The sequence below is a fragment of the Pteronotus mesoamericanus genome, unplaced genomic scaffold (genome assembly GCF_021234165.1).
Source record: "Pteronotus mesoamericanus isolate MK-2021 breed Mesoamerican mustached bat unplaced genomic scaffold, CSHL_Meso_final contig_27, whole genome shotgun sequence".
NCBI classification, from domain to species: Eukaryota; Metazoa; Chordata; class Mammalia; order Chiroptera; family Mormoopidae; genus Pteronotus; species Pteronotus mesoamericanus.
Genome location: NW_026555115.1, coordinates 18,329,533 through 18,355,978, shown reverse-complemented (window position 1 = coordinate 18,355,978; position 26,446 = coordinate 18,329,533). Strand labels below are relative to the sequence as shown.

The 26,446-nt window shown below is 44.9% G+C and overlaps 1 protein-coding gene across 1 annotated transcript in view; it reads left to right on the top strand.

Annotated features, from left to right (window-relative positions):
• ACAD9 (acyl-CoA dehydrogenase family member 9) overlaps positions 1 to 26,151 on the top strand; it is a 58,861-nt gene extending 32,710 nt beyond the window's left edge. Inside the window, exons 3-18 of the mRNA XM_054575079.1 lie at positions 1,853 to 1,954; positions 5,368 to 5,474; positions 6,522 to 6,622; positions 7,478 to 7,556; positions 8,551 to 8,725; positions 10,469 to 10,542; positions 12,520 to 12,595; positions 14,198 to 14,268; positions 20,073 to 20,192; positions 20,465 to 20,593; positions 21,615 to 21,694; positions 22,448 to 22,574; positions 22,814 to 22,891; positions 23,448 to 23,576; positions 24,276 to 24,348; positions 25,217 to 26,151. Coding sequence (XP_054431054.1) covers positions 1,853 to 1,954; positions 5,368 to 5,474; positions 6,522 to 6,622; positions 7,478 to 7,556; positions 8,551 to 8,725; positions 10,469 to 10,542; positions 12,520 to 12,595; positions 14,198 to 14,268; positions 20,073 to 20,192; positions 20,465 to 20,593; positions 21,615 to 21,694; positions 22,448 to 22,574; positions 22,814 to 22,891; positions 23,448 to 23,576; positions 24,276 to 24,348; positions 25,217 to 25,317 — 1,622 coding nt within the window. The 3' untranslated portion in view covers positions 25,318 to 26,151. The remainder of the gene's footprint in view (positions 1 to 1,852; positions 1,955 to 5,367; positions 5,475 to 6,521; positions 6,623 to 7,477; positions 7,557 to 8,550; positions 8,726 to 10,468; positions 10,543 to 12,519; positions 12,596 to 14,197; positions 14,269 to 20,072; positions 20,193 to 20,464; positions 20,594 to 21,614; positions 21,695 to 22,447; positions 22,575 to 22,813; positions 22,892 to 23,447; positions 23,577 to 24,275; positions 24,349 to 25,216) is intronic.
• Positions 26,152 to 26,446: the final 295 nt, after the last annotated feature.

Genomic DNA, 26,446 nt, shown 5'->3' with positions numbered 1-26,446 from the left:
TGCCCCATGAAATTTTAAACTGTACTATGTATCTGTTTATGTGTTACGTTTCTGTGCTTTATACACCTCCAACCCCCCCACCCCCACTGCCACCCCCAACCAGCTTGTATTTCCTTGGGGATGATAGTGCCTCAGTTTAAATGCATGGTCTAAATGCTAATTCTTCTCTATTAGTAAAATGTTACTCTTCTGAGTATAGTAACCAGTGCCCTATATTTTGAGTATTTTAAGGCTGGGACACAAATCCAGTCCCTTTTGCTTTACCTTGGCTGGAAGTGGAAGTCTCCGCAGATCCTGACAGTTTCTCAAAAGTTAAACATACCCTACTACACAGCCCAGTCATTCCACTCCAAAGTATGGGCCCAAGAGGAATGAAAACATAGCTACATAAAAACTTGAATATGAATGTTTATAGTAGAAGCTTTATTCCTAAGAGCCAAAAACTGGGAACCACCCAAATGTCCATCAGGAAGTGAATGGAGAAATGATTTTACACCCATTCAGTAGAATATTGAACAATAAAAAGTAATGAAGGACTTACATGCAACAATGTAGATAAGTCACAAGATCTCTTGTTGAGTCAGAGAAACCAGACCAAAAAAATACATATGTATGATTCCATTTATAGGAAACTCAAAAATGCAAATTAGTACCCTATACCTTCGTGCATATGTCGTAAGACATATGGCTATAGGGCACAAGGTGCATCTAGAAAAACACGAATTTGCTCCATACAGAAGTGTTCATTTACAGACCTAATGCTAGTAATTGTTCAGTTTTGCTGTAATGAATGTATTGGTGTTAAACTTGTGGACCATGGGGGATTTAATCTGGGGGAACCTTTGAGCAGAACCCTTTGTCCTTTGAACTGTTCACATCATTCTTGGAGCATTGTAGATAAAAAGATTAGTGGCTGCCTGGGAATGAAGATGTAGAGAAGGACTAATCACAGAAGAGCACAAGGAAACTTTTGCTGGAAAAGAGATGTTTCTTTTGATTTGTGGGGATAATTTCATGGGCGAACAGATGTCAGAATTTGAAAATATTTTAAATGTGTAGTTTATTGTATGGCAATTATATATGTCGTAAAATTACAAAAATAAACAAAATGAGGGAGAAGGAGTTTGGACTGTACTTGGGGAACCAATATTTCTAATTAAGGACCCATGTGTATAAAAATTTATTAGTGAAGGTCATGATGATTTTTAAAATATATAATTGTGATAATGTTTAATTTGTTGGCAATTTTAAAAAACACTAACTTGATCCATACAGAGGTGTACATTTACAGACCTCATGCTAGTAATTGTTCATTTTTGTTCTGATGAATGTGAGTAGTGGTGTTAAATAGGCTGAGCTGTTCTCAGAACCTGTGGACTATGGTGAAAGAGCCCTGGTTTCTGAAAACTGGGGAGTTCTAGGCCCAGATGTTGTCTAGAGTTTGGCTATCTAGCCTATCTAGCCTAACTTTTTAGGGCAGTTCTGGGAGTTGCGTACTTATTCTCTAATTTTCTGGAAGGTACTAGTGATTTTTAAACATTTAAATTTATTATGCAGAAAAGTTTACATCTCATAAATGTATATGTTGCTTCAGTTTTACACAGTGAATACCTATCTATGTGAATAGCACCCAGATCAAGAAATAATACAACCTGGTACTGGGAATTTTTCAAAATACAGTTCTTTGTGGGATAATCAGATAAAATTGAATACATGCTGAATGACCATGACCAGATAATTTACAGTTTTAAACTCTTTGACACTGGGATTGTATACTAAAAAATTGTTGCTTATTTTTGTTTATATAAACGTAGCTCATATTTTATATAATCAGGATATTTTTTCTTGGCAGTGGACTCTCGAAAAATTGACCAAGAGGGAAAAATCCCAAAGGAAACTTTAGAGAAACTGAAGAGCCTGGGGCTTTTTGGGATGCAAGTACCAGAAGAATATGGTAAGTAAAGGAAACCACTGCCATACTGGTTGGCTCTTAAGAAGGGGCTCTGTGTTTGTTCAGAAAAGCGTTCTGTTTGGGAAGAGTGGTCCTTAACTGCAGTATGTCCAAGATTGTGCTGTGAAACTGCTGGAATTAATAAAAACGTCTATCATTGGCTAACTACGGGGTGGCTGGTTAGTGAGAGTGTGTTCCCTGGCTCAGGGCCTTGTGGGCAGAACGTGCTGTGGAGAAAACTGGCTGATTTCAGTGTCATCTCTGCTGCACAGTCCTTTGGTCTCTCAGGCACAGGAATTGATCCAGAGCCACTCATGCTTCATGTGGTAAGAGCATGGTGCCAGGTTCCACTGAGTTTGGCTTCTCACCCTATACCTTCGTGCAGACAAATAAGACATATGGCTATAAGGCGCAAGGTGCATCTAGAAAAACACGAATTTGCTCCATACAGAAGTGTTCATTTACAGACCTAATGCTAGTAATTGTTTAGTTTTGCTGTAATGAATGTATTGGTGTTAAACTTGTGGACCATGGGGGATTTAATCTGGGGGAACCTTTGAGCAGAACCCTTTGTCTTTTGAACTGTTCACATCATTCTTGGAGCATTGTAGTGATGTTTTTAGTCCCCAGGTGAAGGACCTTGCCTTTCTCTTCAGGATCCCAGGGTAATTCTGCCTTGTCATATTTGGCTGAGCACTCCCCCCCTGCCCACCCCCCGCCCCAATCTCAAGGTGATCATCCTAATTCTGTAGGATTAAGGGGACAGGCAAGCAGTGTGTGTGGGGAGAGGGGTAGAAAATGTCTCAAAGAGCCAGAACACAGGCAAATGCACACCTGTATATCACTTTTACTCTCAGGCCCTTTTGACATAAAAGTGAGGATCTAGGCTCTCAGCCTTCACCCTGTACCCACCTCTTGAGCGCCCTTCCAGAGCCTTTGCTGTCTGGGACTGCTTCCAGGTTAGATCAGCTATGGGGCAGGAGTTTAGGGGAGAATTAGTGGTGCTTTAAGGGCTGGGTATATTTCATGGGTATGCACTGGTCATTTGGAGGTTTTTAATATTTTGGGCATTTTCGCAGCCAAATTTCAAATTAGGTTTTGCACAGCAAGTCACAAAAGCCAGGAGCTTGTCTTCATGTTGTCTTCCTGCCTGGTTTGCCTAAGGGACTAAAGTTAGATCACCTCCACCCCTGCACCCTAACCTTGGCAGCTACAAGTTGGGGGCCCCTACTTGTATTGGTAGAATGAGTTTCCACTGTACCCAGCCAGGAGCTGGTACAAAATATGAAAATTTAGGACAAACTAGTGTGGTGCCTCATTTCCTTGATTCTGAGGCATATTTTAATCAGTTAAGTCTTAGTTTATCTGTATGTTTATTGCTTTGTTTTAAACTGTTAAATGGTGTACCTTTCTGTCATTGTATGAAATACCTTCCATCACATTTCCAAATGTACAAGAACATTACTTCATTTATGCAGAAGACATAAAATAATCAGTAATGTTGCTACTTCACTGGTGTAATGCACAGCACAGACCTCTGCAGGGAGAAGTTACACATCCTGCTTCTTAACCGAAGTCTGCAGCCTTTGAGTGAGGTGTGGGGAGCTTTCCCAGATATCTGAGACTTTTAGTATTAAAACTGACAAGTGACAGGTGAATTATAGGCTATAAGACATGGGCTGCATGAAATATGAGACTAGGAAGCAATTGGAGGTCAAGCTGGAGAGTGACAGTTGATCTGTCATCCACTGAAAACATGAGTGCTTGAAGTAAGCAAATACCAGAAGAAAGCTCTAGATGTAGCCAGGTTGGTAGTAATATGTTTCCCCTTCGAGATCCTTTTAAAATCATTTCCTGATGGATGAAGTTACTTAATGTTTCTCTCAATTTCTGTGTAAAATCAAAATACATCTTTTTACATCTACATGTCTTACATGCAAGCATATATTGGGGGTGTGTGTGCGCGCACGTGCATGCCTATGTTGATATGAGATTACATAATTTTCCATCCATTATTCTTGTTTTATGTCCTACTTTCTGGTATGAAAATGCTCTTTCTTTCATGAGATGATAATGGTCATGTTTGGAGCTTTTTTCCTTCCTTGGGAAACAAAGGCAACAGCAACCTTATGTTCATGCCCTAAACATTTTAGGGAACTGTTCCAGTCTGGAGCAGGGAAATGAAGGCCTTTTTACCAACTGAACCTGCATTACCTTCCTGGTTCTCTGTGGCCAGCCCAGCCTGTCGACTTCCTGTCAATGATCTGTCCATGGCTGGTTGATGTGCTCCTTCCTGCCCCTTACCTCTATCTCCACAAACAGTCTCGACCGACCTGTCATCTTCGCCCATATGATTGCCGTCTCCATGATTTTAGTGATAACTTTCTTGGGGGAGAAAGCATCATAATTTATCTTTTAACAAATAGAATGGACTCCCTTAGTATCTGAAATATGAAATAAGTATTGACTGAAACAAGTGGGAAGGGGTAAGGAGTACTTATTGCAGAGCCCTGGCCTTCTCTGGGCACCACCGCTGAACCCACGGGACTGCATACTAGGCAGGCCACTCCACTTCTTGGCAGGGACTCAGCCCTTTCCTTTATGTATGAACGGTGGCTCTAGTGCCAGTACCCATACACACACCCCTGATATTAGGTCCCAGCCCTGCTGCATTTTGGATGTGTGACCTAAGGCCTCAGTTTATTGTTTGTAAGATGCATATATGGTCACGCAGCCACCTGTGGAAGTTGAAGATGAAATGTAAATGATGGAAGTTCAGTGGATTTTTTGTTCAGTCTTTTTCTTTACACTTCAGAACAGTGATTCCCAACTAGAGTTATTTTGTCCCCCAGGAAACATTTGATAGTGTCTAGAGAATTTTTGGTTATCAACTGTGGGGAGGGGGTACTTCTGACATCTAGTGGGTACGTGCCAAGGATGCTGCTAAACATTCTACACTGTACAGAACAGTCACCCCCAACAAAGAATGATCGATTCTAAAATATCAGTAGTGCCACTGCAGAAAAATCTCTGTTCTGGAATCCACTAGATACTAAGAATGAGACACTGGAAAGCTGTTTCATTTATAAAGATCTATATCTGACAGGAGAGAGTCATAGCATATTAAAAGATGTAAAGATATTTTTTATTTTTGTACTATAGATTGTGTTTTATGTTAAAAATATATATATCTATATATGCTCATATGCCTAGAAGGACTCTGAAAGGATATACACAAAAATGCTCTGAGTGATGTTTGTCGGTGACTTGTGTTTTCTTTGTACCTTTCTGTATTATGATGAAAACAGTGATCTGGCATTACTTTTATAATTCAAAAAGACCAGTAAAGCCATTTGCCTTTAATGGGGGGAATTTGGGGCTGGCCCATAAGTAAAGTTGGTCTCTTTCTTCCCTAGGTGGCCTGGGCCTTTCCAACACCATGTATGCGCGGCTAGGGGAAATTGTCAGCCTGGATGGGTCGATCGCTGTGACCTTGGCAGCACACCAGGCTATAGGCCTCAAGGTCAAGTATCTGGGGATGCTTTCTGTGACTCCAAGAAGACCTTCAGGAAGTGAATTCTGCTTGCTATCTCATGGTCTTTGGAGGAGGGCTTAGCATGTGCCTGCATCTTTGCCCTGCAGTGCCTCATTTGTGCATATCCTCTTTCAGTCACGCCATATAGTGCTCACCTCCTACATAAGCAGCAGCCCTTTGATGACACTGTCCGTTCCATTTGAATCTTCCTCATGTTCTCATTGCCTTTGACCCATCCTTTGGAGGCCCAGTTCTGATACTGCTGCCTCCATGGAGCCTGCTTTCACCTCAAGCTGGACATGAGTCTCTTCCACAGTGCTCTTGAGTCACTCGGGGCCTGAGCATGTCCTCCCTGCTGTTGTTGCGTGTCTTTCTTACCCCACTAGGCTCGGAGCATTTTAGTGCAGGTCCAGACTCACCACTCTTATCAACAGTCCATTACTTGTGTTTCTGCTCAATGTAGAAACCAAAGTGAGCTGAGCGCACAGCCTGCTTGGCTTCCCTCCAAGAGCTTGTGTGCTCCATGAACTCATTCAGCGAAGAGAGGGGACTTGCCCACATGGCACTGAGAAGGGGGGTGGGACAGTTCTGACACTGACTGAGCACATTCTTTATGCCAGGTATGGGTTTAGCATTCCTACCTCTTCACATTGTACCATCCAAACCACCCCTCCAATGGGTAGATTATCCTCTATATGTATGGGAAGATATGGAGGCTTAGAGAAGAGACATCTCTGACCCAAGATCACCCAGCCAGGAAACAGAAGCTGTGATGAGAATCCCTGAGTCTGGCCCCAAAGTTCTGCAGGGCTTCCAGGCCCAGGCCACCCTGATGGTGCACTTTAGGGTGGGTCCTTAGCAGCCCGTACTCCCCGTACTCCCCAGCTCCTCACTTTTTACCTGAGGCTGCCAGCTCTGACTCAGGGTGTTTCCTCTTGCATGAAGTATTTCCTTCAGAAGCCATATTCTGCAAGCATATTTCACATAGTCTTTTTTTCCCCACAGCTGACATCAGCCTGTGTATGTCTTGTTTAGGGGATCATCTTGGCTGGCAGTGAGGAGCAGAAGGCCAAATACCTGCCCAAACTGGCATCTGGGGAGCACATTGCCGCCTTCTGCCTGACAGAGCCAGCAAGGTCTGCCCTTGGCGTGAGCTTGCTGTGGAACAGCGTCTCCCGGGGGCATGGGAGGAGGGCTAGGGTTTATGCTGAATAGGTGGTGACTTTTTTTTCTTCCCTCTCTGAAATCTTCTAGGAGTCAACTTAGCAACTTTTCTTGCCAGTTCTCTTATCTTTATTTTTCTGTCTCAGCGAGATTTATAAACATGATAACATACCTGACAGCACCTGTTAAATAATTATTTTGTGATTTGCATCACACCTGGAATATGCTTTTAAGGTTTTGAAGCAACTTTCAGAGTAGGAGGGTGGGTGGTAATAGCCCTGTGTTACAGATTAGGAACTGAAGTTCAGTGAGGTTGTGTGATAAGCCCAAGGTCACACAGCTAGGACATAACAAGACTGGCACCCAGGTCTATTAGTTGGACCACACGTCACCTTGTTTCCCTCCACCTGGGTATCTGGGGGTGCCGTGAACTCATCCTCAAAGGAGTTTATTCAATGAGTCTATTTTGAGCACACATTTTCATGTTTAAACATAAGCTCAAGTTTTCACTATCACTTTTTTATCTGGTGTGATAAAGCAGGGGTTGGCCCAGTACAGCTTGCCACCTGTTTTTGTAATGAAAGTGTTACTGGAACATGCCTGTATTTTACAAATTGTGGCTGCCTTCATGCCACAGTGGCAGGATTAAGGAATTGGGACAGGCACCCTGTAGCCCAAAAAGCTGAATATGTTTATCATCTGGCCCTGTATTTGAAAAGCTTGCCAACTCCTGTATTAAAGTAAAGACTTTTATTTTGGGGCCCTCCAAACCATTCATCTTGATTCTCAACATTACTCTCTTCAGTAGCCCATTTCTGTCCCTGCAGTGGGAGCGATGCTGCCTCCATCCAGACCAGGGCCTCGTTAAGTGAAGATAAAAAGCACTACATCCTCAACGGCTCCAAGGTACAGTTCCGCTGGGGTCTCGGTCATAACCTTCACCACTGCTCATTGACCACTTTCCATACACCAGGGATTGTTAAGGGTGTACACATTATCTTTTGACCATCACCTCTTGGGTGGATGCTACTTTCATCTTTGGAAGAAGAAACTGGGCCTCAAAGAGTTTCAGCAGATGTCCTTTGCTTAGTAACAGTGCCAGGGAACCAAGGAGTTCTGGCTCCACAGTTTACATACTTCCGTAGTACCACCTACCTCCCTGAGCTGCTGTTGGGTGTTTGTTTCAAAAAATTTTTTTATTATGCAAAATTTGAAACATGTACCTGTTACCCAGCTTCAGCAGTTATTAACTCTTAGCCAGTCATTTCTCTGTCAGCGTTGCCACCTCTGGATTGCATTAGTAACTGTTTCCATTCCTATTTCTAAAAACAGGACTATTTTATTAAAAAAAAAGTTACCATACCATTGTCACGTTTTTAAAAAATTGATAATTCCTTATTATCTAGCCAGCATTAATTTTTTTCTGATATCTCATACCCTTTTATTTTTCAAGTCATTTGGTTGAATTGAGATCCAAATAAGTTCCATACATTGCAGTTTGTTGAGAAGTCTCTATCTTTCTCTCTCCCTTCCTCTCCTCTTTCTTCTACCTGTCTCCTTGCTCCTTTCTGTCCCCATCTCCCTTTCTTGAGAAACCCTTTGTTCAGTGCTAGAGCTTAAACTATCTGAGTACTGTTGGATACTCTTCTACAGCACCCCCACACACTCAGACTCATGGCCACCTGTGTCTCTTGGGAAAATCCTTGTTCTGGGGAGACTAGGTCCTGTCTTCTGTTTATGCAGTCTTGGCCTCCTTACAGCCAAGCGCTTTACAGTAGCCTGAAGATTGATGGGCAGCTGGAGTATCTTATGGAGAAGATACTCCGTAATCTTCTGATTATGAGAGGTAGCTCATAGTAGTTTGGTTTTCTCCAAAGTTCTTTTTGCTTTTTTCCATCAGGTCTGGATCACCAATGGGGGACTTGCCAATATTTTTACAGTATTTGCTAAAACCAACATTGTGGATTCTGACAGCTCAGTAAAAGACAAAATTACAGCATTTATAGTAGAGAGAGACTTTGGTGGAGTAACTAATGGAAAGCCTGAGGATAAGTTAGGCATCCGTGGCTCCAACAGTAAGTTGTGTGTGTGTGTGTGTGTGTGTGTGTGTGTGTGTGTGTGTGCGCGCGCGCGCGCGCGCATGAGAGCTCTTTAGCCCCATTCAAGTTTCCAAATACAGTGCGATTCAATAAGTTTTAATTGTTCAGTATTTTAGCAAAATCAAATTTAAGAATGCCATGATGACTATTGTAAATAATGCTGCAATGAACATAGGGGTGCATTTATCTGTTTGAATCCGTGTTCTTGTTTTCTCTGAATAAACACCCAGAAGTACAATTACTGGGTTGCATGGCATTTTTAGTCTTCTGAGGAATCACCATACTGTTTTCTGTAGGGGCCGCACCCCACCAACAGTGTACAAGGGTTCCCTGTTCTCATATCCTTGCCAACACATGTCATTTGTTGACTTTTTGATGATAACTATTCTGACTGATAAGAGGTGATACCTGATTGTGGTTTCCATTTGCATTTTTTTGATGATTAGTGATATTGAACATCTTTTCTCTGTCCTCAGGGAAATATCTTTATTTCCTTTGCCCAGCATACAGGTCTGGGTGGGTGGTGCCCACTAGGATTATGCATTGGTTCTGTGCGATGGGTTGAGCGGCACAAGATGACATCAAAGAGGGAGGAAGGGTGCCCCCCCACAGTCAGCAGCCTGTGAGGGAAGAAGAGCTGTTAGGAGAAGGGCCTTGCCTCACAGCCCATGTGCTTAAACCATAAGTGGGACCCAGTGACTAGAGAGATGGGTATTTCGTTGTATTTCACAACCAGGCTATTTGAACACAGCTGCAGTAATACAATAAAAGGTCACCACACCCTGGTTGCCCACACTTTGTTTGGCTACTGCTCCCTTTTTTCCTGGCATTAGTTGCTGGGAGCCACCACTATTACAAAAAACAAAGTAGATAGGCTTCTGTCTCTTCCTGCCTCTTCACTCACCCCTGCCATCCTTACCGTAACTGTCCCCATCACATTGACCTCCACTTCCTTCAACATGCCAGGTGCATCCTCACTTGAAGGTCTGCTAGTCATCCATCACTGTGGTAACCCTCCTGAGAAACCACCACAGGACTTGTCATTTATTTCTTGGCCATAGTTCCCAGGTTCTCTGGATTGGGTTCAGGTGTGCCATATGTTGCTTGAATGTGCTGGAGCATATTCTCACAGCAGGTTGTAAGAACCCAAGGTGCCACGCCAGACTGGATTAGCACAGTTAAGATCTCTATGCTCTTGTTGGGTTGGCTCCATGCTCCTGGAACCACAGCAAGTCACATGACCAAACCTGGCATTGTGGATAGGGAAAGGCAAATTTACTCCTCCCACAGAGCCACAGTGCAGCGTTTAGGTGAAATAAGACCGATACTCCCATTTGCAATGGAGGCCTTAGAAAGAGCAGTGCCACCTAGCAACATCTCTGGCTCTTTCTTATCCTTCAAACTTTATCTTAGAAAAGTGTTAACATAACCCTTAGTAAAAATAGTATTACCCACCCCCCCTCCAACCTCCATTTCTGTCACCGTGCTGTAATTTTTCATCCATAGCACTTAATACAGTGTTAGAACATATTTTTTATAGTGTATTTCCCTAACTAAAGTATGTCCACAGGGACAGAAATCTTGTCTTTGTGTACTGTCCTTTTCGTAGATGGAGAGTGAGTGAGTGAGTGAGTGAATGAATGAGTAAATTGCATTTCATGTTTGTGGGTCAAGTGCAGAGTAGTTTGCATTTAAGGTCTTCAATTTCGTGTGTTTCAGCTTGTGAAGTCCATTTTGAAAACACCAAGGTGCCTGTTGAAAATGTTCTAGGAGAAGTTGGAGGTGGGTTTAAGGTGAGTTGTCAGCAGTGGCCCCTGTGACTGCTGTGCAATTTCATAGTGTTCGTTGGCCCCAGCGTTCTCTCTCATCCCGGCTTGTAGCCGATTGGTCTGTGCTGACCAGGTGACCATGTGTGGTTCTCCATTGGGAAGCTGGCAAAATGGAAAGTAGAAAAACTGGCTCCCAGATGAGGGAGTGTGTGGTTAGAACTAAGTCCCTTCATTCAGCTGTGAGCTTTGTTTGCCTTGAGTAGGGACAGTATTCCTCTCTACTGCAAGCATAAGAAAGCAGTCGAGCAGGCACTGGAGAAACATAGGTTCTTTTAAGGGCGCAATCCTGGATCCTGAGTCCTTAAGTTTGTTGTTTTTTTTTCCCCAGTCAGATATTATATTTTTATTGACAAATAATTCATATAACATAACATTTACCACTTTCAGTTGTACACATTGGTTGTTTTTACTACATTTGCTATGTTGTGCAACATCACCAAGGTCTAATTCTAAAACATTTCTATCCCCCCCAGAAAAAAATGCCATTCCTCTCATTTGCCCTTCTCCCCATCCTTTGGCAGTCACCATTTTAATTTCTGTTTTGGATGTGCCTATTTTGAACATTTCATATAAATGAAATCTGTATGTGACCTTTTGTCCTTGGCTTCTTTCACTAGCATGTTTTCAAAGTTTATCAAAATTGTAGCCTTACTGTTTCTTTTAAAGGCTGAATAATATTCTGACCATGTTTTGTTTATTCATTTACCAGCTGATAGACATTAGTATTGTTTTGACTGCTTGGCCATTGTCAGTAATGCTGGTTTGAACATTTGTGTACGAGTTTTTATACAAGTCACACATAAGCAAGCAATCAGTAAAAAGCAGTACTGCATTTTCAGTTGAGCTTTTACGAAAATTACAGTGTCAGAGACACCTTTCTTTCTCCAGACTCCAGCCTTGCCTTTGGGCATCAGGGATTTGAGCAGAGGCTTGACAGATCACAACTGCCCTTTAGGAGGTCCCTGCTGGTGGTGGTGGTGTGTTGATGCTTGACCTTGGATGCTCTTTCTCCCGGGGATGGCCTGGTAGACCCAGCTCAGGGATCTCCTTGGCTGGGAACCTTTGCTACCCAACATCCATCTCCCCACACCAAAAGAAACACACACCCATTCCCACTGGACTTGTATACTAGCTCTTTATTCTACCATTATATCACTGACCACCTGTTGCCTAGTCAGCTGTTTGTCTCTGTGCCCCTTGTAGTCTGTAAGGAGATGCGTCCATGAATCTAGATAGTCTAGTACTTAGGAAGCAGTGTGTATACACAAGTGTGTGCCTGTCCCTCCTGCTCAGCTGCTCACCATCTGCATTAGGTAGGAAGTTAACATTGGAAAAGAGGAGAGAAGCTGACAAAGCTCCTTAAGAACTATGCCATTATTATAGGAATTCAGTGGAGGAGAAGCGTGTTATGTCAGTGGAGACAGCATGGATCTGTGTGTCAGATAAGGTGCTTGCTGTGTGACTTTGGGAGAATCCTCTCACTGGTCTGAACTTCATATGCTTTATCAATAAAATGAGGATCCTGATACTGAAGCATAGCTGGGAAAGTCTAAATAGCTTGCAGCGTGTACCCAATGAATTTTAGTTACTGCTCCTTTCCCCGAGGACTAAGAGAAGTGGTCTGGTTTTTTTTTAATGAGGTTGTCCAGTTACTTTTTGTGGGGGTAACTCTGAGGATGTTTATGACAGCCATAAGAAGGATGGAGTGACCTTGTTTTGAAGTGTTGGGAGTATGCTCTCCCTGCTCAGCGAGGATTGGCAGGGTGATTAACTCGGCCCAGATGCCCAAGTCTTTAGAGACTTGTCTTTGTTTTTCAGACCTGCTGGTACTTTGGTAGTTGTTACCTCTGGTCTTCCAGGACCCTGGGCTTTTCTTAGGGTGGATGAGGAGGACTCTGAGGCACTGGAATCCACAATGAGTCTCCTATGCTTTCTCTGCAGGTGGCCATGAACATCCTCAACAGTGGGCGGTTCAGCATGGGCAGCTCTGTGGCTGGGATGCTCAAGAAATTGATAGGTAGGTAAGTCAGGGACAGGAGCCCTTTGTAGCACAGCCCTGTCCCTGCTGCCTCCAGTCCAGCCTGTAGGCCTTTCCATGTCCTCAGGGCAGGCTGGTGCTGAGCCAGGCCACCTGGACAAACAGCCCCGCTCAAGTTTAGGGCCTGGGTTTTGGTTTAGGCCAAATGTATTTGGTCTTTCCCCAAAGGGTGTGTTCCTGTTTTAGTACTCCTCTCTTTTACCTAGGTGGGGCGGGGGTGTGCACATTCTGTCAGAGATGGAGAGGGATTGCTGCTCTGACCACTAAAAGCAGAGCTACTTAGAGAACATCCATGTTTGAGCCATACACCCATAAACATTAGCACCGATTTTCACGAGGTCCCTGTTTGTAGGTGTCTCTTTTCACAGTGGGTAAGGAATGGGAGCAGGTTTGGAATTCAGATTTCTCAGCCTCTTGATCTTCCCTTTGTTTTTTTCTTAAAAAACAAAGTATTCTTTGTTAGAATACCTGAAGTCTGGATTTTCCTTTGTCAGTGAACTTAAAGTCACCCTGTAGGGTGTTTGTTGGGCATGGAACACCATTACTGTGTTAGCTTTGTGGAAGCGGCGCAGGGATATGTAGGGAGTCCTGGGGGTTACTCAGAATACTTATCAAGTTTAGGGCAAGATGGGGACAGGAAGGCTTTATTTTGGGGTCTTACCCCCATTTTATAGATGAAGAGACTGATGCTCAGAGAGGGTAAGAGTTTTGCCCAAGGCCATGCACCTGTGTCTCAAAGCTGACCCTGTCAGTCTCCAAGTGCAGGGCTTGTCTCACTCTGCCAAGCTGCCCCGAAGGCCCTGAAGCCCTCTGGACTTCTTCCCCATCTGGAAGTTCCTCAGTACAAGAGCTTTGTGGGAACACTCATGGTCAGCCTCTCCCCAAAGGATGTAGAACCTCTGATGAGATCCTCAGTCCCAAGAATGTGTGAATGTGAGTGTCTCTACCTTATAGGCCCACCATGGGGTGCAGTTTGTGATTGGATCATACCAGTGAAAGTGTTTGCAGAACACTGACTATAGGAGGCAGGGTTTTGCTGACTGGGTAAGATGCTGCTGTAGGTGCCTTCTGAGCTGGGCTGATGACTCAGCATGTATTTAAGCCTAAGTTTTCAACAGACTGCCTTGCTTTGGTGATGAACAGTAGTGACAGGTGTGAACGAGCCCCTGCTTCTGTCTAGGTTGTTTCTGGGGGCTCAACTTCATTCCAGGGCCTTCCATCTGAATCTCTTGTAACCTTCACAACAACTCTCTGAGGTTGGTAGTATTGTTCAGGGAGTTAAAGTTGCATGGCCTGGGTGACCAGGTGGTAAGAAAAAGGGCCAGATTCAAACCTGTGTCTTGACTTCAAACTCTGCTTACACATCTGTCCACTGCTGTAGGCACCACTAGGAGTCAGTAGTCCTCCTCCAACCTGGATTCACTACGAAGCAGGGGCTCTGTCTTTCAGGATGCTTGGTCTCAGCAGACCTATATCACATAGTTCCTGTATGAGTGTTTGAAAGATAATGGTGATAGCCTTAGACAATCATCTTAGGACAACCAGAGAATTGTTCTTTTTTAAAAAACTGCTCTTTTTTAGAAATGACTGCTGAATATGCCTGCACGAGGAAACAGTTCAACAGGAACCTCAGTGAATTTGGATTAATTCAGGTACTAAAGATTGTACAATTGGCACATCTGTTGATTTCACTGTGTAAGCATTGTATGTGTGTTTGGGTATCTGTACTGATGACTCCTGTGCAGTGACTGGGGAGGAAGACAAGCCTTTATTTACTTATTTATTTTTACTGTTACAGCTGTCCCACCTCTTTCCCCATGGCTCATCCCGCACTCCCCACTCCCACAGTGAAGCCCCCCATGTTCATGTCCATCAGTCCTCTCTTCTTATTCCTTTGCTTGCCCCTTCCCCTTATTTCCCCCATTATCCCCCACCCACCTCCCCTCTGTTCACTGTCCATTTGTTCTTTATTTCCAAGTCTCTGGTTCTATTTTGCTCATTTGTTCGTTTTGTTGATTAGGTTCCACTTATAGGTGAGATCATATGGTATTTCTCTTTGACTACCTGGTTTATATCACTTCACGTAATGCTCTCCAGTTCCATCTGTGCTGTCGGGAAGGGTAGGAGTTCCTTCTTTCCTTCTGCTCCATAGTATTGCATTGTGTAAATGTACCACAGTTTTTTTGATCCACTCACTTACTGATGGGCACTTAGGCTTTCTCCACCTCTTAGCTATTGTAAATAATGCTGCTATGAACATTCGGGTGTGTAGATTCTTTTGAATTGGTGTTTTAGGAATCTTAGGGTATAGCCCCACAAGTGGGAACACTGGATCAAAAGGCAGTTCCATCTTTAGTTTTTTGAGGAAATTCCATGCTTTTTTTCCACAGTGGCTGCACCACTCTACATTCCCACCAGCAGTGTACTAGGGATCCCTTTTCGTCACAGCCTCGCCAGCACTTGTTTCTTGATTCATTAATGATGGCCATTCTGACCAGTGTGTAGTGGTATCTCACTGTGGTTTTAATTTGCATCTCTCTAATGGCTAGTAATGTTAAGCATTTTTCATGTGTTTGTGGGTGCTCTGTATGTCCTCCTTGGAGAAATGTCTGTTCAGGTCCTTTGCCCATTTTTCATTTAAAAAAAATTATTTATTTTTAGACAGAGGGTAAGAGGGGGAGAAAGAGAGGGAGAGAAACATTAATGTGTGGTTGCCTCTCACGTGTCCTCCATGGGGCACCTGGCCCACAATCCAGGCATGTGCCCTGACTGGGAATCACACCAGTGACCTTTTGGCTCGCAGGCCAGAGCTCAGTCCACTGAGCCTTCAGCCACGGCGCTTTGCCCATTTTTTTAAATTGGATTGCTTGTCTTCCTGGTGTGGAGTTGTGTAAGTTCTTTATGTATTTTGGGGCTCAAATGCTAGTCAGAGGTATCATTGGCAAATATGTTTTCCCACATGGTTGGTTCTCTTTCCATTTTGTTGATGTTTTCTTTAGCCGTACAGAAGCTTTTTAGTTTGATCTAGTCTGATTTGTTTATTCTTTCCTTTATATCCCTTGCTCTATGGATGTATCAGTGAAAATATTGCAGTGTGGGATATCTGAAATTTTTCCTGCCTGTGTTTTCCTCTGTGAATTTTATGGTGTCATGACTTATATCCAAGTCTTTTATCCATCTTTAGTTTATTTTGGTGTATTGTGTAAGTTGGTGATTGAGTTTCATTTTTTTGCCTGTACTTGTCCAGATCTCCCAATACCATGTATTGAAGAGGTTATTTTTACTCCATTTTATACTCCTGCCCACTTCGTCAAATACTGACTGTATTGACATAGGTTTATTTCTCTGCTCTCTATTCTGTTCCATTGGTCTGTGTCTGTTCTTTTTTTCTTTCAACTTTTTTAATTTTTGAATTTTTTTTATTGTTCAAATACGTTTGTCTCCATTTTCCTGCCACCACTTTCCCCTGCCTCACCCACGCCTACCTCCCACCCTCAATCCTTCCCTACTTTGGCTTTGTCCTTGGCTCCTTTATACATGATCCTTGATTTGACCCTTCCCCTTCTTTTTCCTGTTAGCAACTTCCCTCCTTCCCTCTCGTTACTGTTGGTTTGTTTTTTATTTCACTGTTGCTGGTTATATTTTCCTTGTTTGTTTGTTTTGTTGATTATGTTCCACTTATAGGTGAGATCATATGGTATTTGTCTTTCACCCCCTGGCTTATTTCACTTAGCATAATGCTCTCCAGTTCCATCCATGTTGTCGCAAAGGGCAATAGCTCTTTCTTTCTTTCTGCTGCATAGTATTCCATTGTGTAAATGTACCATAGTTTTTTGATCCATTCATTTACTGATGGGCACTTAGGTTGCTTCCAGCACTTGGCTATTGTAAATTGTGCTGCTATGAACATGTTGGGTGCATAGGTTCTTTTGAACCTATTCCACTGATCTCAGCAGTGGAATTGCTGCATCAAAAGGCAGTTCCATATTTAGCTTTTTGAGGAAATTCCAAACTTTTCCACAGTGGCTGCACCTGTTTGCATTCCCACCAAGAGTTTACTAGGGTTCCCTTCTCTCCACAGCCTTGCCAGCACTTGTTTGTTGATTTGGTTGTGATAGCCATTCTGACAGGTGCGAAGTGGTATCTCATTGTGGTTTTAATTTGCATTTCTCTGATGGCTAGTGATGCTGAGTATCCTTTCATATGTGTCTGGGCCCTGTGTATGTCCTCCTTGGAGAAGTGTCTGTTCAGGCCCTTTGCCCATTTTTTAATTGGATTATTTGTCTTTCTGGAGTGGAGTCATGTGAGTTCTTTATATATTTTGGAGATCAAACCTTTGTCTGAGGTATCATTGGCAAATATATTTTCCTATACAGTTGGTTCCCTTTTCATTTTGCTGATGTTTTATTTAGCCGTGCAGAAGCTTCTTATTTTGATGAAATCCCATTTGTTTATTTCTTTTATGTTCCTTGCTGTAGGGGACATATCAGTGAAAATATCGCTGCTTGGAATATCTGAGAGTTTCCTGCCTGTGTTCTCTTCTAGGACTTTTATGGTGTCATGTCATGACATATATTTAAGTCTTTTATCCATCTTGAGTTTATTTTTGTGTATGCTGTAAGTTGGTAGTCAAATTTAAATTGTTTGCAGGTAGCTGTCCTGCTGTCCCAACACCATTTGTTGAAGAGGTTATTTTTACTCCATTTTAAGCTTCTGCCCCCTTTGTTGAATATTAATTGACCATAGAGACATGGGTTTATTTCTGGCTCTCTATGCTGTTCCATTGATGTATGTATCTGTTCTTATGCCAGTAACAGACTGTTTTGATTACAGTGGCCTTGTAATATAGTTTGATGTCAGGTATTGTGATCCCTCCTACTTTGTCTTCTTTCTCAATGTTGCTGCGGCTATTCGGAGTTGTCTGTGGTTCCATATAAATTTTTTAAATGTTTGTTCTATGTTTGTGAAACACGTCATTGGTATTTTAATAGGGATTGCATTGATTCTGTAAATTGCTTTGGATAAGATGGACATTTCAATGATGTTAATTCTTCCAATCCATGAACATGGTATATGCTTCCATTTGTGTCCTCCTAATTTTCTTTCTTAATTGTCTTGTAGTTTTCTGAGTATAGGTCTTTTACCTCCTCGGTTAGATTTATTCCTAGGTACTTTATTTTTCTTGTTCCTATAGCAAATGAGAGTTCTTTCCCCAGATTTTTGTTTCTGATATTTTGTGATTGGTATACAAAAATGCCTTCAATTTCTGAATATTGACTTTGTATCCTGCTCTTTTGCCAAATTCGCTTATTAGGTTGAGTATTTTTTTGGTGACATCTATAGAGTTTTCTATGTACACTATCATGTCATCTGCAAGCAATGACCGTTTTGCTCCCTCCTTTCCAATTTCAATGCCTTTTATTTCTTTTTCTTGTCTGATCACTGGGCTGAGACTTCCGATACAATATTCAATAGAAGTAGTGAATGTGCAGAAGCTTATCTAGTTCCTCATCTTAATGGGAAAACTTTTAGTTTTTGCCCATTGAATATGATGTTGGCTGTAGGTTTCTCGTATATGGCCTTTATATTATGCATACTCTGCGCCCACTTTGCTGAATGTTTTTATCATAAGTGGGTGCTGTACCTTATCAAATGCTTTCCCCCCATCTATTGATATGATCATGTGGTTGTTTTCTTTCCTTTCGTTTATGTGGTGTATGTTTATTGATTTATGAATATTGAACCATCCTTGCATCCCTGGTATGAATCCCACTTGATCATGGTGGATGATCTTTTTAATGTATTGCTGGCTGCATTTTGGCAATATTTTGTTGATGATTTTAGCATTTATGTTCATCAGCAATATTGGCCTGTAGTTTCTTTCTTTCTATGAATCTATGAATTCCTTGAACATCTTTATAACCATTGTTTCGAATTCTGTATCTTGATAGATTGCTTGCCTCCATTTCATTTATCTCTTTTTCTGGGGAGTCTCTCACTCTCAATTGCAGGTTCTTTCTTTGTATCCCCATTTTAGGTGACTCTTTTTGTTTGTCTCTACAATTCCCAATGCACCACTTTCCTGCTATCTTCATAGGGTAAACTTCTGTGGTAGGAGTTCTGTGGGACTCAGGGGTGCAGTCTCTTTTATCTCCTTGTCTGGATGCTCTAGGGTTGCCCTTTGTTCTGTTTGGCTTTACCTGGTGGTGGCTCCTGGTGGTAGGTTCTCCCCTCCAGTGGGTTTACTGGTATTCACATCACCCATTTTGTCTTGTATGCAGTTTTGAAGGATATCAAAGTGAAATTTGTCTCAGCTGTTGGTGTTCACTTTTTGACTTCTTTCTGAGTCTGTCTCTGGTTTTCTCACAGCTCTAGGTCTTATTTTCTTTCATTTAAAAAAAAAAGAAAAAAGAAAAAGAGCTTCCTGCTCACTTCAAACCTGCCAGGCGGATTTTTGCCTGTCTTTCAGGATACTGCATACAGATAGAGGAGGGCTGGGCTCCATTTTTTTTCCTTTCCAATGGTTCCATGATGATGGGAGTCAGTGTAGGCTACAATAATCGCAGGTGCCCAGTTTCCGGCCCACACCCTCAGAGTGCTGTGTGGCCCACACTGTCCATGCTGCGCCTATGCGCTAGGCTGGTGCCAATAATCCACCTTCTTTTGCTGCCCTTTGATCAGTCCGTGAGGTGCACTGAGTTGGGAGCATTTCTTGCTCTCCCCCACCCTCCATTTGTTTTCCTGGGTGATGTGCTTGTACAAAGTCCCTGCAGGGCAGCTCAGTTCCTCTACTGAAAGGAGTCTGTCTTGGCGCTTCTACCTCTCCGAACCCCTGCTGCCCTTCTTTGATCAATCCATGAGGCGCTCTGAGTGGGAGCAAATTGAGCTGCTTCTCCTCCCTCTTTGCAGTCTCAGTGGCTGTGCCAGTGAGGACCCTTTGTGCACCAGGTTTTGGTCTTGCACAGCAGCTGAGAACCTCTTTTGAGAGAAGATGGCTTGGTGTCCCAGTTGGGTGCATGAGCAAGGGAGTTCACCTCTCACCTACCTTGCCACCATCTTCCCACTCTTATTCTTTTTAAAATATAATTCTTCTTTTAATTTTTTAAAAAGGTTTTACTTATTTATTTGCAGGCAGAGGAGAAGAGAAGAAACATCAGTGTGTGGTTGCTTCTCCCATGCCCCCTACTGGGGACCTTGTTCCCAACCCAGGCATGTGACCTGACTGGGAATTGAACTGGTGATCCTTTAGGTCACAGGCTCGTGCTCAATCCGCTGAGCCACACCAGCCAGGGCGACAAGGCTTTATTTAATGTGATAGCTTTTTATGAATGCTAGGACTTGGTTCTCTTGTGCAGTGTGAGGGTTTGGACTTAATTATTTCTTCTGTTGGTGGGGAAATTTGGGTTTCAACACATGTAAAATTTGTCTTGGTTGTATTTTTTTCTGACTACTGCAGGAAAAGTTTGCCTTGATGGCTCAGAAGGCCTATGTAATGGAAAGTATGGCCTACCTCACTGCAGGGATGCTGGATCAACCAGGGTTTCCTGACTGTTCCATTGAGGCTGCTATGGTGAAGGTAATACCAGCACAGCCTGAGGGAAGCTGAGAAAAGCACCTTAGCTACAGCTGGTCATTGTGGTCAAGGAAGGAAAAGGACTTGCCTGAGGTCACCCAGTGAGACCAAGACAACCAGGGCTCCTGCTTGACTCAGTCTCATGCCAAAGCCCAGTTCTCCTTCAAGCCTACCACCCCATTCCCAAGCACTCTGCCCTTGTTCTGAGGTCCTCCTTTTGGAAAGGAATTGGCACTGTCAACCTTGTACTGACCTTGCTCCTGGGTTCGTGGCAGGTGTTCAGCTCAGAGGGTGCCTGGCAGTGTGTGAGTGAAGCGCTGCAGATCCTTGGAGGCTCAGGCTACATGAGGGACTACCCCTACGAGCGCATGCTGCGTGATGCCCGCATCCTGCTCATCTTTGAGGTGGGTGCCCTGCTGCCAGCTCTGCCATCGACCCCCCTGAGCCTGCAGCTTATGGGTCCAGGCTGGCTTGTGCATTCTCTCATTTAACCTTTCTCACAGCCCAGCCTAGACTCTGTTCTGCAGATGAGAAGGCAGAGGCTGAGAGGCCAAGCAGCTCACCAAGGGTCCCACTCCCAAGGGTCCTTTCCGCTGAGCCTACCACCTCCTGGCAGCCCTCCACAGGTCTTTGCTAAGTTGCTTCTGCCGGCTGTGGTGGGACAAGCAGAGATCTTCTCATAAGAGGCCTCTGTTTGACCTTGGGTGTTCTGTCTGGTCCTGGGTTTTTTCCTCAGTATATTGAAGGTACTTCAGAGCGTCATCTCTGAGGGCATTCTTAGCCCACACGTCTCACTCTTTAATTGCTTTCCCTTGTGAGTTCACAAGCATGCTGGGAGGGAGCTGGGCAGGGAAGGAAGAGAGGGTGAGGCCAGGGAGACACCTCAGACACCATTCTACTTTTGGGGTGCTAACTCTCTTGATTGCGTGGACTGACCAACCCAGGAGGAAACCAGAATACGAGGGAGTAAGGGATAGAGGTGCACCTCTTCTGAGGGAACTGAAGCCTATGAAGCAAATGCACTTGGCCTTTTGGGAACTTTGACCAGGCCCTGGGGAGGGCTCTATGGGCCGAGGACAGGAAAATAGAACATGCTAGGCCCAGACAGGACCTAACCTGCCAGCTCTAGGTGAATGGTGGTAGAATAAGCAAGTCTTCATCGGAGTAGTAGCCAGTCCGGCTTGATGGGGCTGGGACAAATGATGGGGTAGGTCAGGTGAGGATGGAAGGGGAGACAAGCAGCTAGGTTGTAAAGGACCTTGGATTATACTCTGAGGATGGGAAGTTATAAAAGGTCACGGCTCTGCCTGCAGTAGCTTCCACAGTGCAGGTGAATGGGCAGTGGCATGGTCTACCCAGTCACACATGCAATACACTGGGGCTAATTTCATGGGGCAGCTTTGATATCTCCACTCCTGGCCACAGGGAACCAATGAGATTCTCCGAATGTACATCGCTTTGACAGGCCTACAGCATGCCGGCCGCATCCTGACTGCAAGGATCAAGTAGGTGCCATTTCTACTCTCTGCTCCTCAGGTCCTCCCTGGCAGCGCTGAGCTCATTTGCCAGCTGTCTGGAGAGAGGGAAGGTGGGCAGGGGCCTTGGCCAGTGACTGTTGGGCCTTGAAAGCCAGGCTCCAGAGCGTAGTCTTTACCTGAGGGTGATAGGAGGGGCTTCCTGCTCAGTGTTGCCCTCAGTGCCCTGCCCTTACCCTTCCTCCCCTGACAGTTCCTATTTCCCATTCTGCAGGGAGCTGTGTTTGCAGAATCTGGGAATGAGAGGTGCCCCTTAAACAGGTGCCAGGCTTCAAGGCCAATGCAGACCAATTTATTTCTTTTCTCCCTCCCTTGTTCTCTGCCTCCTGATCTCCTCAATCCCCATCCTGGGGCCAGGGCAATTAGAAATCACTGCTGGAACCCAAGAACGGTTGCTTAGAGCATTTTGCAGAGTACTTAAAGCAAGAGAATGGCTTGAAAGCTGGCTGTGACTTGGCTCCCTGTGGAGGAAGCACAAGTGTGGTTCCACCTCAGAGGAGACTGGCTGGTCTCTGATAGGCTGGCAGGGCTCACCCTGCAGCCAGGGGTCCAGAAAGGCTGGAGGAAGGTCATATCAGGCCTGAGTTGCCCCTTTATGTCTTTGCATAGTCAGAGAGAAGGAATGGGTGCCCTAGAGCTCTGGGATACCTATTGGAGGTTGTGTTGCTGGACAGTGGGAGGAACAGCAGAGCCTCAGATCATGGGGCCATGGGCTTTCCGCAGTGAGCTTAAACGGGGCAACGTGACCACTCTCTTGGACACTGTTGGCCGGCGGCTTCGGGACTCCTTAGGCCGAACTGTGGACTTGGGATTGACAGGGAATCTTGGAGCTGTACACCCCAGTGTTGCGGTGAGTGAGCCCAGCAAGTGAAGCCTGTTGGGTGTCTCCTCCCCAGGAGGGATGTGTCCAGTGGTGTTCAGGAAAAGCAGCCAGTCTGAGGGACAGCTGATACCCCATCTCTACCCTGTCATGATGGAGAACAGCCTGCATGTTAGCTCTGGATCCCCTGCCATGCTCTGTGCCAATGGGACAGGATGGGCACCATGGGGAGGAGGTAATGCACTGAGTCCTTTCTTCTGACCTACCAGGACAGTGCCAGAAGGCTCGAGGAGAACGTGTATTATTTTGGGCGCACTGTGGAGACCTTGCTGCTCCGCTTTGGCAAGGTAGCTGGTCCCCTTCCAGACCTGGGGGTGGCGGGCTCTCCAACTTTGGGGTCAGGGAGATGGGGCCAGCATCTATGAGATGTTTTACCAAGTATCCACCTTTAGAACCAGGCCCAAGAAGAAATCTTACTCACCTGGAGAGGTGGGGTGGGGAGGCAGGGCTGGCCGTGGCTACCTGTCCAATGGACCACTTAGCTAGCTGGATGAGCACCCTCTAGGTGAACAGAGGCTCCCGGTATTTGATGGAGGCAGCCTGGGCCTGAATCCCAGCACCTGGTCTTTGAGACTCTTGCTGCTGAAGGGTGTATTAAAAGTCCCAGCCTCCTGTCTCAGCCAGGTTCCTGGGACCTAGTCTTGCCTTGATCCTTGTCCAGATCTAGACAGAGTGCTTGGAAAACAAGGTAGCCATGAGCTAACTTCTTATAATCCAAAGGGAAAGGCAATATTAGCCCCCCTAACTAAAAGCATGAAGTGATGTTTTGAGATGGGTAAAGATGTGCTCAGGAAGGGACTGTCCCAGGTGATGAGCCTCCACCCTGGGCCTCTGTGTTCCCAGACCATTGTGGAAGAGCAGATGGTCTTGAAGCGGGTGGCCAACATCCTCATCAACCTGTATGGCATGACAGCTGTGCTATCTCGGGCCAGCCGCTCCATGCGAGCAGGACTCCGGAACCATGACCATGAGGTGAGCCTGCCTGGCCCTACCCTACTTAGCCCACACGCAGTCAGCTTCCCATTGGGTTGGTTCTAATGCATTTTTTTGAGGCCCAGTGGTTGGGGTATGGGGTCATTGGGTGATATGGTGCCTCTAGCTCATATCAGTCTCAAGTGGGAGGGGCTGGGCAAGTCAAGGGCCTTGGCGCTCAGTTGTCCCAGAGAGGAAGAATGAAGCACAGGGTACATGCAGCAGGTGACCTGAAGGATGATGGGTTTGCTGAGTTGTGGCTGTGGCCTGTTACGAGTACTGAAGCTTTTATGGGATGTGAGGGTTTCTGCTGCTTAGGACACAGAACCACTCCCTTTCACTTTCCTACCTGAGAGAGAAAGGTGGGTGAATGATGGCATTTCAAACCTAGTGCTGTCACAGTGTCTGCTGCTGTGTGTTTGGTCTCCATGCGCGTTGACTCACAGTAGCTGGTGGCCACAGGAATTGTGATCTTTCTCAAAGGGGAGGAAACAGACTCAGATGTTGAGTAATTTGCCCTTGGGAAAGAACTGGTTTGGCTTACGGCTGGAATTAGAACCTAAAATTGTGTGACTCCTGAGCCAGGCCTCTTGACCCCAGCCAAGCTGTCCAGTAGTACTATGAAGCTTAGAGGTCAGTCACCAGGGAGAGGGTGCCCTTTGACCCACAGAGGATTCTCTCTGACCTCGGTTCTGGCAGGTTCTGTTGGCCAACATCTTCTGCATGGAAGCTTATTCCCAGAATCTCTTCACCTTATCTCAGCTGGACAAGTGTGAGTATGGTTGCTTGGGTGATGGGGAGGAGAGGGTCTGATTCCAGGTGACTGTTGACAATGAGTTGTTTCTGGACCCTGTCAGGCTCCCATGACCTGCTGGCTGCTCCCAACTTCTGCCTTGAGTGAGGGCTGGGTAAGACCTGTGCTGAGGAGTTGAGAGCTCCCCCAGAGTCCCTGGGTGGGCCTTGCTGGCATCTGCCTGGGGAAGGTTCACAAAGGACGGAGGCATTTCTACTGCATTTTTACCCCTGCACTGCAGTGGAAATGAAGCTGTCCTACTTACAGATATCTCAGACTGCTGCCCTAAACCGTGCAGGGGTTTTGCTTGTGCTGCTTGGTCTGTTCAGTTTGTCTGGAATGCTCTTTCTCTTTCATAGCTATATGACCATGTCTTAGAATATATAGTTTAAATTCTCCCTCTGATCCTACAGTCCTGCTGGCCTCCAAGGCTTTGTGTCATGTTCCCTGAGGAGACCAGTCCTGTTGCTAAGGATTGTGGAGAGGGACACATAATCCTGTATAGCTCCTGGCTCTGGGTGCTGGCCAGACATCCTTCACACTGCTGACCTGACTGTTAAGGTGCTGTGGAGAGTGAGCAAATAGTTTCTCCTGCTATAAAAGGCTTGAATCACAAAGGGGTTTTTATTGAACAAGTACTTTCTCCCACAAGATCTGGAGTTTTTAGGGATTAACAGGAGGAGCTCTTTGTTATTCAGAATGAAGCCTTTATAGCTCAGAATCATTTCCTGGGTGTTCAGAGGAGTGGTGGAGCCACCCCTAGGCTGGCTGCTGGAAAAAATGCCCCAGCAATATTCCTATTGTCACAATACAGAAAGATCACCTACTGTCTCTTTTTCCCTCCCAGATTCTCCAGAAAATCTAGATGAACAGATCAAGAAAGTGTCCCAGCAGATCCTAGAGAGGCGAGCATACATCTGTGCCCACCCTCTGGACCGGACATCCTGAAGCAAAGGGACAGTGTTCTCTGCTGCTGCCATCCCTCAGGCCACAGGCCACTGCTGGATAGCTCTCACTTTTTCCAGAAGATGTAGAACCTGGCATTATTTCAAGTTGAACTATTTCTTCCCAGTCTTCACTTAAAGGCCTATCTCCTGGTCTGAGGGAGCCTCTTCCAGACCTGACATCTGGGCACTGCTGCCTGACATGATCCCAGGTTCTAAACAGAGACGGAGACAGAGAGAATGGAGTTGCTGAGACCTGGGATTTGAAGATGTGCTGTTAGTTTAGGATACATCACGATGGAAACTGGGGCTTGTGCTGCTGCCTCTGTGGCATGAGCCTGCGGGGCCTGTCCAAGGCATGGATAGCCATTTCTACTAGACCACATGTTCCCCGAGAAATAACTTGAAAGTTGTGTACGTGTCATTCATTCAGGCTAGAGTCAAAATGTACTAAAAACATGTACCAGGAAACATTTAACAGAAGAGAATATAAAATGGCACAGTTTGTATTCACCCTTCTGGTCATGTTTGTTCTCAGAACCAGCCTTTAGTGGAAGACAGCATGACCCTAAGAACCACTTCTGGGTGACGGTTTCCAGTCCTTTTTGTCCTCGCCCTACAAGAAGAAGGCCCTGAAAGCTGAGGAGCAGGTGCCGACTACAGAGCCATGGGGGTTATGAGCCTTATTTTTGATCCCTCTCAGGTTATGGGTGGAAAACAACATTGCTTGTTACATGACAACACACAGTTTTTCCCACCTGGGCTGCTTTTCTGTCTGTTTTCTTTTTAAGGATTGCCTTCCATTTCTGAAGTGACGGGGAAAAAAAGTGTCTTTAGGTGACACTAACAGGCCTTTGTATTTCTCTAGGTTTCCTTCTATTATTTGCTGTATGTAATGGGTCCCAGCATGCTGGCAGGTTTCAAACTTTGGTCTGGTTTCTTGGTGGTTTGAGTTTCTGCAGCCAAAAGCCCACCCTAGATGTTGCCTCGGGATGGGAGGAGAAAGCCAGGCTCACTCCTTTTCCCAAGTATAAGCTGTAATCTGCTGTGATGAGAGAAATAGGCAAAGAGAAGATTGGGAATGCTGAGACCTGAACTGGCTTAGTGAGGTTGTCCTGAACATTCTCCCAGGG